Genomic DNA, 12,254 nt, shown 5'->3' with positions numbered 1-12,254 from the left:
TTTTTTTTTTAAAAATATTCTCGCTGGATGGGTTGGGAGTCATACGACCTCTCACTTATACAGTAACTCACAGAGGGCAGTTAAACCACAGAGAGTTGTGCGTCACCTTTCCATAGAAATTATTGTTACAATACATAGCCTTGCTTCTTACGTAACCTCTTCCAATCCGATAGAATGTGCAATTCTTATCCTTTCCAGATTCTTCTGCGAACACATATTCGCCAGGAGCACATGGAATTCCGTCAACTATTCTAACAGTTCTCGTTGCCGACACGTCGATTGGCGCCCATTGACAAGAGTCTCGACGTAGAGGAATCAGCGTCCACCTCTACTTCGTTGAGGACGCGACCTTACTAGATGTCCACACGTTCATGAAAGGATAGGCGTCAGGCTCGGGTGTCGCACTAATCTCGGGGTGCGAGGGGACAGAGCTCGTGAGGGACTCAGATAGGGAACTTGCAACGCCGGTGGCCGGACTCGAACTCGTCGACTCGCTCCCAAAGCCGCTAGTGCTCGTCTTCATATAAGTAGTGTAGGTTGTATTCCCTGAAGAGTGATTTACAGAAAGCGTGTGGCTGGTACTCTCGGTTGAAGTATTCATAGCTGGGGCGGATGTCGCGCTCGTGGTTGATGCGTCTATACGAGAGATATGGCTCGTACTCGCGACTGATGTATTCGCAAAGCCAGAGTACGCTCCGCTCTCAGCTGAGTTTCCGGATGAAAGTACAGTAGGTAACCTTGTGGAGCCGCCTATCGATGATGTAGTCGGAGAAAAGGAGACATCGCCACTAACATACGTGGGACAAGTATGCCCCACCTGGAAGGCGAAAAAGTCGCATGCAGGATCGAAATAGGTGGCATTTCCATTGACCGTGTCGTTACTAAACTGACCTATATGGGGCATCAGCAGAAGAGCACTCGGCAGGGCAATAATATACCCACACCGAGAGATTAGTTCTTGAAATACGGCGGAACAGCTCCGACAATTGCGTTTTGTGGCTGATAGTACGGTCTGCCGCACCAGAAATATTCTCCTTGTTTGACGAGTATGATAAGATACGCCACAGCCACCCTGCAGATCTAACGCGCAGAACCAATCAATGGTCGATCTCATCGACTGCAAGGTAAATCCCGCGTCATGGCTGCGCTGACACACAACGCCGGGTTGGTATGAATTAGAACTGCCGACTGCACATACATGGGCTGCCGAAAGCATAGCAAGCAAAAGCATTGCTTTGAATTTAGGATTATATAATCCTTGCTTTTTTGTGAGCTCTGCACCTCGTTCTCTTCTTTTATTGTCTCTTTTTTTCCTCGCCGTTTTTCTCTCTCGTTGGATTTCGGTCTTCTTCGTTCCTCATACCCTGTCTTGATGTTAACCGCACATCGTGGTTAGACGCAGAGGGTTCCATTCGCAATCCTCGATGCTCCCTTTGGCATTCTTATAGGTTGAACGCCGTCTGCTCTTAGTAGATTATGCGGCCCAAATTGCTCATTCCGCAAGCTGTACTAATCGAAATATGGCGCCGCGTCGACTTTATAATGAACCAGAATTTATGCTCGACCTCCACACGCGTCTCCGAACTAAAGGAAAGAAGAAGCTGCCACGGCAAGACGGAACGATCGTAATTTTCGAGATCGAAAAGTGGTCATTTTCGACACACAGACGGACTCAACTATACGTCCAACGAGTTCCTATAGTATCGGACATAACGAGGCCATTCATGGGTTTCGTGAATGGATTTGGGTGCAAAACAATAGCTAATTACTACAGGAGGCCGCTGTCGTCTGATTGCGCGGTGGCTCCTTCTTCGAGGTAGCACCCCTAAATACGCTCTGGCTGGGATTCGCGAAATCTTAGAACAATTTTCATCCAGAATAACGTTGTAGAAGTAGAGGGCGAGATGAAACTCGCAGGCGACGTTGCCTAGTTTGGACAGGACAATACTAAAATAATACCAAGATATCTCGTCCTCTAGTGCCTTAAACCCTCTCCTCTCCTTATACGATAGCAACTGAGAAGAGGGGGAGAATCGTAGGTTAGTATAGTAACTTTCAAGTGAAGCCACTGTTTTATAAGCATACAGTCCATCCCGGATCGAGTCGAACGAGTAAGCTAGGGGGTTGATTGAACATTCGACATGGACAATAAAAGTCGTTTCCTAAAGAATCTCTCAAAGGCACAAATATCGTGGATTCCCCCGCACCGAAAAGTGGGGTGAGCGAAAAAGTTGACCAAGTACCTCCGTACATCCATTTTCAACAGCGCGCATACAACAAATAAAAGGCCAAATCGAATTCCCAAGTACGGCGGAAGTATCTTACAACCATCGCCCGAGCTAATGCGACTATTAAATGTGAAGATTACCTGGGACTCGGGCCAATGTTAGCCAAGGTCTGCGTGGCGTATTGTCCTACATTAGTGGGTGATCTTTGCTTCTAATCACTCTCCTACCCCGGCTTCAGCCTCAACTTACCAAAGAAGAGTAAACCAAGGTTGGCAGACGGTTCTAGACGATCAATACATCAAGATTTCGATGATTTTCGTTGCTGGGAAGGCTGTATCCTTGTGTTCTGAACACTCGAAGAGTACTTCGAAGAGCTCTAAGATACCACGGCGTACGAGCCAAGTATTGGCACAATGTTTTCGAGCTGTAAAATTACCCTCGAAGCCAAAAATAGAATAGTTGCGTAGAATGACGTGGAAATTCAACCGAACTTGCCTCGATTTCCCCGGGAAGTCTCTTCACAGAAAGTAAGCCGAGTGTTCGCGCAGCGTTCAAAGAACTCACGTGAAAAATAAGTCTTGGCGTAACTATAAATCTTCTTCAGCCTGCTGCATCTGCCATTCCTCTTCAACTGTTTCAGTCTAACAATAAACCCCCTCAAACTCATTAAAGATTTCGTTTGCAGTCAGTCATGCCTTATGAAAGTGTCAGCTATGATTTCGAGATCACGACTGGTGGGCTAGGGACAAAGAGACATCAGGCATTCATGAAAGAGTTCGAAAACACGGGGGCTTCCCGATCCTACACGCTCAAGGTGCAAGATGACAAAGCCTGTCTAACTCTTAAGTCTATGGCGCCCCTCCATTCCAGCGGCATCCCAGAGGATTTCATGGCTTTGTCTGATTGGTGGAATATATACGGCCAGAACATAAGCAATGATGTGTCAAAAGCAAATGGATCGACCTCTCTTGGCGTTTATCAGGGCCCTGATGGGCAAAATTGGATAGATGGAAGCTGGACACGCTCCTATGGAGAGTACAACAAGGAAGATCGTAACAAGCGCGTGCAGCAAGCCCAACAAGAATATCCAGGCGCCAAAATTCACGCCGACCCATACGCTTGCAATTTCAAACTGATCGGATAACTTGTCCATTTTCGAGGTGAGATATTTTTCGTCCATTTGACGATATATCCCTAACTTCTCTCGTAGAACCAAATCCCTTCGGACTTGGAACACTCGAGAACCTCCTCAAGCAAACGATCACATCTCAAACATCTGTCCTGTCCCTCGCCGATTCCCTATGAATTGTTATGAGATGACCCTACAGGCGGCTAGGAGGACCGGACTGGGAAGGTCAGACGAAGGAAGAAGAATACTGGAACAGCCTCGCTGGCAAGGCTGACAGGTCACGTGAGGGCGCTCTGGGATCTGTGTTCTGTCTGCTCTCTCTTCGCAGAGCACAGAGCACGGATCAGGCAGAGCAGGGAACCACCGAAAAGGCTATATAGTTACGACTCACGACTCCATAGTTCTATAGTTTCCTTCTTCCGTAGTCAACTCATGTTATCAACTGCGAAATACTGTTGTGACCCTTGAGCCCTCCAGGGTCCTGGGTGTCATGGGTTAAACCCAAGGGAGTAACTACTCAGTTCAAAGAACCAGCGTCGACAGCAAGGATACGTGACTACGACACGTGATTAGGCAAGGGGCACTATTGTACGCCAACAAAAGGTTATTCCTCCCTTCAGGGCCTGAGCCCTGAGGGCGTTCGACATAAGGGAGGGATGAGAGGGCACCTCCTTTCCTTTCCTTCCCTTCCCTCAGATTTGTCCTCCTTGTTACCAGGTAGACTTGTTAATTACAGAATTCTCGTCCAAACCCTCACACCACTGGCCGAGGGATGTTGACGCCAGCCTGGCTTTTACATTTCATCGTAATATTAGTAGTTTCGCAGGGATGTGGGATATGCTGCTTCTCAGGTTGAAGCACGCAGCATCCCTTGCCTACGGAATGCCTTCTGTGGAGGCCTTGATACCACGCCAACTATCGTGACCACCTCCGCTGCTAGAGATGGCCTTCAGTTTCAAAATTTTATGTTGGATTTGCGGAAATATGTCGGAAAAGGCCCTTGCGGGGATTAGGTAGACTTCCTCATTGGCAACAGGTCTCCCAGAGCAAGGAACTTCTGATTGGACCACCTCGAGACAGCGTGCTGCGTTGGTGGCATTTTGGGCTTCGCCATCGTTCAAAGCGCTGCTCGAATCTATTAAGGACGTGTAGGTCGGCCGCAAGAGGGTGAAGGGGTTCGTCTGTAATTCCGCAAGGTTACTCCATTCTGGGGCTTTTGGGTGCAGGAAATCAGTGTTGTTGGAATGGAAACTCGATTGTCCTAACTGCCTTGGGCTTCGCTCAAAGATATTGTACAAGTAAACAGATTTAACATTAAAAGACCGAACAGAAGGCTTCCATTCCAGACGCCCGGATTTCGCGCTCCGCTTCTTCCGCTTCTTGCACACGTGACATTTTCGACCGCCGAGACACGGACCCCAACATTTTGCGTTTCAGCCCATTAGTCTTTTGCTCCTGACGTGTCCTCTGCACTTCTAAAATATTTTCATAGCTCATGATTTGTCCCCTTCCAACAACAATAGAGCTTGAGGCTCTAGTTTTCTTTTCGTCGTTTTGCTTGATCAAGTCTTGATTTTCCTGCGAGAGAAGATCTCGCGTCGTCACAAGCCTCTGTGCCGCATCGGCAAATTTTCGGAAACAATACTGACTCTCATCGTCAAGGCCATGGATTTTGTGCTCCATCGTCTGACGCAGTAAAGCAAGGTCATCGGCAGTCATCGGAGTTGTCGGCGGCTCGCTATTTGGCGCTATGGGCGGCACGCCATTATTCGCGACGACCTTCGGCCGTTTCTCGATGTCTCGAAGCACTCGGTCAGGATTAAAAGGGTAAAGTCCAGCTTTAGCCCACCCCGACTTGATATTCCGAGCGGTGAATGCTGTACGGCGAGCTTGGCTGTAAAGCAAAGTGAAATGTTGCTTACCGACAGTGTTTGCTCCTCCGCGGAACAACTTCTCCACCAGCTCACGGTAGGCTGTTTTCAGAGGCCCGAAGACGCTGACGTCGCACGGCTGGGTCCTGTGAGAGGTGTGAGACGGAAGTCGACATAAGATAATGTTGTTCTCATGACAAAATTGCAACACTTCGAGGGATTCGTGGGGCCCGAACCCGTCATTGATCAGGATTCGCGGTCGGCCATGGGCCCGTGCCTTGGTCTGGGGATCAAACACGCGACGATACCAGTCCGATACGGTGTCACGGTTGGTGTAGCCACTAGGCGAGCATGCAAAATGCCACCCCGGGGTTGGGTGGGTGGTCCAAGCACTTCGATGACTGGATGAGGGCCAGATGATGAGTGGGGATAGGGACCTCCCATCTGCCGAGATGCATTCCACGCGGTCACCAACATCCGGTTTACTCCCGTTCCTCTATCGACAATCCCGGCATGGTGAAATGCCCCGTGTAATGAAATAAGCGGCCGGTACTTTGAGCTCCTTCACGTCGTACTTACCACACATGCCTTGTATCATTAATTGAATGTATATCTATGCTTTGAAAGCACTTATCTGCATTTTTCTTGATTCCTGTTTATAATTACATAGAGTTGACCCTCTCAAGGCTTGATTTCTTCAGCATATCGTCAAAGCACGCAGATCGTTCATCTCTTAGGTGCTCACAATACTGGTACTGCCGGCTATTCCACATGATACGAATGGGATGTCAATGCACAAGCTTCGTAGGACCAATTATCATATCCATAACTATCACTGTACCCCCTCTGTGCTGCCATCTCGTGCCGCATACGATCCCTCTCGGGTACTTCCTCGCAGATCCAAACAGCCGAGGACCGGACCGAGTACGATTGCACGTAAATGACAAGTAACATATCAGCCACCCAACCTAACCACCAGCCACAATAACGTGGCTGAGGCATCTTGCCGCCTTAATGCCATTAGTGGGCTCTTCACGTGATCCCCTGGTATCGAATTCAGCCTGAGAGACTGTACTTCCGTCCACGATACACAGGCCCAGTCTGGCGCAGGCCCAGGCTCTGTGCGACAATCAGCTGAGCCATTCAGCTCTGCTGCCACCAAAGCGCACGAGATGTCCCAGCAGCATCAACCTATATGTTCGCACGACTGGGGGTGTGGACTACATATTCCCGACGTGAACATCATATCGCCGTCGCTCAATTTTTTCTTCTTTCCTTCCTGAATGATTCCTTTCCTATCGCGGTCCCAGCCTTACTGACAGTTCGTTCAGAGTTGCCCACCTTGGTGATTAAACCTCGTCGCGGCCACGCCCTCCGCCCTCCTTCTCAACCTGTTCTCAGCCTGATGGTCACCTCTTGAGCCTCCGTATCTTTCTATAGCCGCATTTCCTCTCGTCGTTCTCTCGCACCTCTCCCCTTCTCCCCCAGCACAGTCTACCTCTCATGCGAGACCCACCACAATGACCACAAAACGTTCTCTGCCGATCGAGCAATACCAAGTGGGCGTCATCTGTGCTCTTCGTCACGAGATGACAGCGGTAATCGCCATTCTGGATGAACGGCATCAGCCGATCACGAGTCAAGACAAACTCGATCCCAAAAACTATGTAGTAGGCCGAGTTCATGAACATGACGTGGTCATTGCCTGCTTGCCGGCCGGCGTCTACGGGACGAATGCTGCGGCAAGAGTGGCCAACGACATGCCGAGGACATTCACCGGACTGCGGTTTGGGCTGATGGTGGGAATTGGAGGCGGGATCCCCAACCTACCCAAGGGTTTAGACATCCGTCTCGGGGACGTGGTGATCAGCCAGCCGGACAAAACGTTCGGGGGAGTGGTTCAGTATGATTTGAGAAAGAATCTGGGGAAGAAGCAATTTGAACGTAAAGGGTTTCTGAAACCACCGCCTCCCATCCTACTGGCTGCACTTTCCACTCTGCAGGCGGAACATGACCTCGATGACAGTAAGGTTCCGGGGATACTGGCAGATATGGCTAAGAAACATCCTAATTTGGTGATAAACGGATATGGGTTTCCTGGGCGGGAGAACGACAATTTATATTGCTCTCAATGTGATGGCCCTGGATCTTCCGGTTTGTGCCAGTCGTGCACGGACGGGAAGATCAAGAGACCGGCTCGTGATGATCGCCATCCTGCATTTTGGTACGGGGTGATTGCGTCAGGCAACGATTTGATGAAGAATGCCACGGAAAGAGACAGGATAGGTCAGGAATTTGGAGCGCTGTGCGTGGAAACAGAAGCAGCCGGGCTGATGAATGATTTCCCGTGCATCTTCATTCGGGGCATCTGTGACTATGCGGATTCTCACAAGAATGATGCGTGGCAGAAGTATGCTTCTCTCACGGCGGCAGCCTATGCTAAGGAATTTCTTGACTACGTATCACCTGAGCCGACCAGGCTAGAAACGCCGATCCAAGACATTATTGGTAAGTAGGACCTATTGGGTAGTCAGTACGGATCTACCTTTCTAGAGCATGACTAATATTCGAATTACTCTCTATAGATTCTCTCGACAAGCATCTCAATAAGCAATTGGGCTTAGTGGAAGAGCATCTTCTCGAGGTTAGACGAGAAAATGAGAAACAGGACCGGCGGTATCAGAATGATAAACAGCGGCAATGTCATCGAGCATTCAAGACCAGCATGTACGAACAATTTAAGGATGTCAATCCTGATCGGGTGGAAGGCACCTGCCAATGGGTATTATCCCACTCCCAATATCGGAAGTGGCTCACAACGACCCATGATGACCTACTCTGGATCTCGGCGCATGCGGGCTGCGGCAAGTCGGTCCTCGCCAAATCGCTCGTGGACAATGAACTTCGAAATACTGATCAGCACACTGTCTGCTACTTCTTTTTCAAGGACAATGAAGAGCAGGACAACTTAGCCACGGCTCTTTGCGCACTACTCCATCAATTATTCACTTACCAGCCTCAGCTAATCTCACATGCAATTCCGGCGTGGGAGACGTTGGGCGAGAAACTCGTGAAGGAGATACCGGAGCTATGGCGGATGTTGATGGCCGCCACCAGAGATTCTGAGGCTAACAATGTGACGTGCGTGCTCGATGCGCTGGACGAATGTCGGCTTTCTGATCGGCGGCTGCTAATTTAGATGCTGGCAAGATTCTACATCCAGACATCGGCTGCTTCGTCTACGACACGGCAAGGCCGATTAAAATTTCTCGTCACCAGTCGGCCACATGATGACGAGTTCCAGAAAACCATCGACAATCTACCCACTATCCGCCTATACCATCTTCCACTTCCAAATACAAGATACTCGGAGAAGATGAGTCCACGAAAAAATGGTAAATCAGATTCCGGGTATGCATCTGCCAGCAATCATTTTGACTATGCCCCTACCTAGCCCACTACTGGTGAAGGTAGTATTCTTGGTGAAGGTCATGGTGCAGGGCCTGAAGATAGTGTATGTCTTAAAGACTCCACAGCATTACCTTCAGCGGCATCGGATGAGCAGTACTCAATCGGTTCTATCTCTTCCGACCGGGACGATATCTAATCTACTATCGAGATGCGGAAAACTTCGGATATCCTCAGTGCAGAAGATCAGCTTAGGGCATTCTTCATGGAGAACATAGAGATCTCTGAGACATGCACGAGACTTCTTGATGGCATTGGTAGATCGAGATTCATCAATAATCTCAGGCGTCTCCTCAAAAGATACTACAAAGGCCAACTTCAATTCGCACAATTGCCACTAGAGAAGGCATGCCTTAGCCTTCTCAAAAGGCGGGACACGCGAATCCGAATTGCAATGTCGGTGGCAGACAAATTACGACCACGATCGGATCAAATACAGCTAGAAGTCGAAGACGACCTGAAGAAGGCTCAAGGAATGCGGCCGAATGTTGAGGAGTGGCTTCGCGGTCACCCTGCTTTCAGCCTCGACCAGAAAGATCCACCGCCACCTATCCAGAATAGTGACTCAGACCAATCTACTGAGAGCGATGCCAGGTCGGGAGAGATCACGGTAGATCTAAAGGACCAGCTGAAACACATAACTCGGGCCAGGAAATTTATGACAGAAGGCTTCGCATTTCGTAAATTCTTACTTGATATCGAAATGATGCTGTTACCAAAAAGCCTGATCGGTACAGTGCGGACCATTCTCTTCATACCGAATGACAGCATACTTTGCGGCACTGAGGTTAGATGCACCTATTTTGACAGGTGCAAAATCAAAGTTGAGCAGGTTACCCATACAAGATGGAATTGGTGGCCGCTAGCTCCCGCGGCGTATCCACTCGAAGAAGGGCAATCTCGAATTCGTTGGCAAGTGTGTAAGTTCGAATTCTCTCGACCAAACACGCAGTGAACTTCAACTGATATCTCCAAGTATTGTTCGACATCTGTCTGGGTAGATGTTCCGACTCGCGAACTAGCTCGTTTCAACAGAATTCTTACAATCAAAGGACTATTTGTCTATGGGCACAACATCTGCGGAGAACTTACTGGGGGAAAGAGGGAGAGCGACGAAAAGGCGCTTTCACTGAAAGCACACAAGGAAACGGCACATGGTCAAGCCGATACTACTGTCGGTCAACAGATATCCACGAGCGAAGCATCGACGGCATCTCAATCGTCGTCATCTACCACCTCAGCAGTGTGTTCTCCCGCTCCCACTCACAAAGTTCTGGAGTAAGCACCATCGCTTCATCAAGCCCATCGGAATCATATTCACTACCCGTTCCCCTTACGGAGTCATATGTCGTCCTCGGTATTCAGCGCGAAAAGGTACTGATTGAATGTATCGATACCAAGGCATACAGCGACGATCCTCAGTTCTTCCGTGAATTGAGATGGCGCAACGCTTTTAGACGAGGTCCTGTTCGTCACTACCTATCTATCTGGCAATTAGATCACTGCCATTTCGTGAAAGTACGTATAATGATCTTAAGATTGTTGCTATACAGAAATCTGTCCAGTGGTTAATTTTAACAGTTCCGAAAGTACTCCTCAGATGTCGTTAGCGCTGTGGCAAAAGAGCTTCCAACAAAGAGCGATTATCAGTACGACCCTCGACCTCCTGGAGCTACACCTGACGATCAGATCCATTATCACGTATGGTTTATGTTAGTAAACACGCCCTGCAGTGAAGCCTTTCTCCACCGCAAGCTGGGGATGTGCCCTAAATCCTGGCTTTGGAATCATCGCTGCGTGAATCATTTGATGGATAAGCAGCAACGAATGCTCTCACGGATTCCCAAGAAGAATTCATCATGGATGACGGGCACTCAAGATGTCGAAGACGCATGGGGCATATATACTCAGCATGTCCCCCAGTTCGGGTATGCACTGATGTATCAAATCCTCTTCCTAGCAGGGCCCTTTATCTTTTCACTCGTCTGGCAGTCATCAAGAGAAAGGAATCGAAAAGATGGGAGTGGGTCGACAGATCTCCAAAATCCTACAGTGCCTCTGAGCCTCGCAATTGGGCTTCTTGGCACCCTCTGGACGTGGTGGCAGGTGTTTTTCCCAGTTGCGAGGATCCAGAGCCCATATTTCACCTAATGCGCTTCTTCTATGTATGAAGAACTCATCAGGACAACAGGCCGGAACAAGAAGGGATTGGGATTGTTTCAATAGGCGTTAGTTGGGCTTTAAAGGGTTCTTAATCTCTTGAGGAAGAGACTAATGGTCCTGGCGCCCTGAGATTGAGCGAAGGCCATCATGTTATGTTGCGGCTTTCGCAACCAAAACGGTAGTGACGTGCTGAAACGGAAGACTTAGCCATGACTGCGCAGGCTGTACCTGGCGCAGTCGGGTAGCGTTCAGGTCAGTTTAATGTCATCGACTATGACCAGAGGCATACTGTATCGAAGATGGCAGGGAGGTCTCAGGCAGGGAAGCAGGACAGAGCGACCTCAAATATCACGTGCAAACCTTACAGCATTGAGGCGGCGAGAGCGTTGAGCCACACAGTTGTGGCTGATGGAGGACGGGTGGCTGCCATGTTACTTGTCATTTACAACCCACTGGTACTCGGGTCGGTCTTCGGCTGTTTGCTAATGCGCGCAGAAGTACTTAGACAGGGGTCCTCCGAAGCACGACATGGCAGCACAAGTTGTGGATACCTAGAGTACTGATATGATAATTCGTTCTACGATTTCAACATACTAATATACTATTTATTCTACGCGGAAAACCCAGCAGAACAGGTATTGCAATCTCTAGAGGGACGAAGCTGTTTCAACGCTTTTCAGGTGGGCTGTAGAAATCAGGCCTTGGAAGGATCAATTCTTCGTATTTATAGATAAATCTTGTACTTGAAGCAGAAGGATGGCTTCAGAGCGCGAAGAATAACTCAACCACTTGATCGATATCTCATGTGGCGAGTACGGGGCGATGGCGCTCGAGGTATCGGTGGATTATTTCACCACGCAGGGCGTTTCACCACGCCGGGATGGCGATTAGAAAATAAAAAGCGGAGAAGAAATGCCCATTTCGCTCTTTTTTGTTCAAAACTCAAAGGAGCTAAAACTGGTAAGAAGAAGAAGAAGAAGAAGAAGAAGAAGAAGAAGAAGAAGAAGAAGAAGAAGAAGAAGAAGAAGAAGAAGAAGAAGAAGAAGAAGACGACACTAGGAGTGGATCGACACCGATATGGGTTCTACATAAGGTGACGGACCACATCTACTCTCTCTTAGCCCCGATGGTATGTATATATATTTTGTGACCGTTGCATATTTACCATGAGTTCGATGTCGATCGTCCACTAATAGCGGCCGGGTACTCCTCTTATTGCTGACTCTGCCAACTGCTCATCTCACGACACGTTTCTGCTCTAGCAATCCTTCTTTAGCCGCTATGGATGATGATCAGCTTGCACCTGTTTAAAGATTTCTGCCTTAGGAACCTCATTATCCACTCACTGGAGGCATCCATTATAGAGACGTTTGATAAGGTCAAGGACGTCTCAGA

At 48.8% G+C, this 12,254-nt stretch overlaps 3 protein-coding genes across 3 annotated transcripts; all 3 read left to right on the top strand.

Annotated features, from left to right (window-relative positions):
* The first annotated feature begins 2,856 nt into the window (after nucleotides 1-2,856).
* PV07_12616 (uncharacterized protein) lies at nucleotides 2,857-3,903 on the top strand. Its single transcript, XM_016400156.1, has 2 exons — nucleotides 2,857-3,388; nucleotides 3,439-3,903. Exon 1 carries the CDS (start codon nucleotides 2,920-2,922, stop codon nucleotides 3,370-3,372), a length of 453 nt encoding a protein of 150 aa, XP_016242200.1. The 5' UTR covers nucleotides 2,857-2,919; the 3' UTR covers nucleotides 3,373-3,388; nucleotides 3,439-3,903.
* Nucleotides 3,904-6,748: 2,845 nt separating this feature from the next.
* On the top strand, nucleotides 6,749-8,427 carry PV07_12615 (uncharacterized protein; the record flags this gene model as incomplete). The annotated part of the gene is made up of 2 exons (XM_016400155.1): nucleotides 6,749-7,736; nucleotides 7,814-8,427. 2 exons carry the CDS (start codon nucleotides 6,749-6,751, stop codon nucleotides 8,425-8,427), a joined length of 1,602 nt encoding a protein of 533 aa, XP_016242199.1.
* Nucleotides 8,428-8,847: 420 nt separating this feature from the next.
* Nucleotides 8,848-11,956, top strand: PV07_12614 (uncharacterized protein; the record flags this gene model as incomplete). Its single annotated transcript, XM_016400154.1, has 5 exons — nucleotides 8,848-9,616; nucleotides 9,673-10,214; nucleotides 10,278-10,624; nucleotides 10,816-10,861; nucleotides 11,825-11,956. 5 exons carry the CDS (start codon nucleotides 8,848-8,850, stop codon nucleotides 11,954-11,956), a joined length of 1,836 nt encoding a protein of 611 aa, XP_016242198.1.
* Nucleotides 11,957-12,254: the final 298 nt, after the last annotated feature.

Source organism: Cladophialophora immunda, assembly GCF_000835495.1.
Source record: "Cladophialophora immunda strain CBS 83496 unplaced genomic scaffold supercont1.28, whole genome shotgun sequence".
In the NCBI taxonomy this organism is placed as follows: Eukaryota; Fungi; Ascomycota; class Eurotiomycetes; order Chaetothyriales; family Herpotrichiellaceae; genus Cladophialophora; species Cladophialophora immunda.
The sequence above is the reverse complement of the archived record's forward strand: the minus strand, read 5'-3'. Positions and strand labels throughout refer to the sequence as shown.

Coding starts and splice junctions, on each gene's coding strand:
- PV07_12616 (XM_016400156.1), top strand. CDS start 2,920: ATGCCTTATGAAAGTGTCAGCTATGATTTCGAGATCACGACTGGTGGG.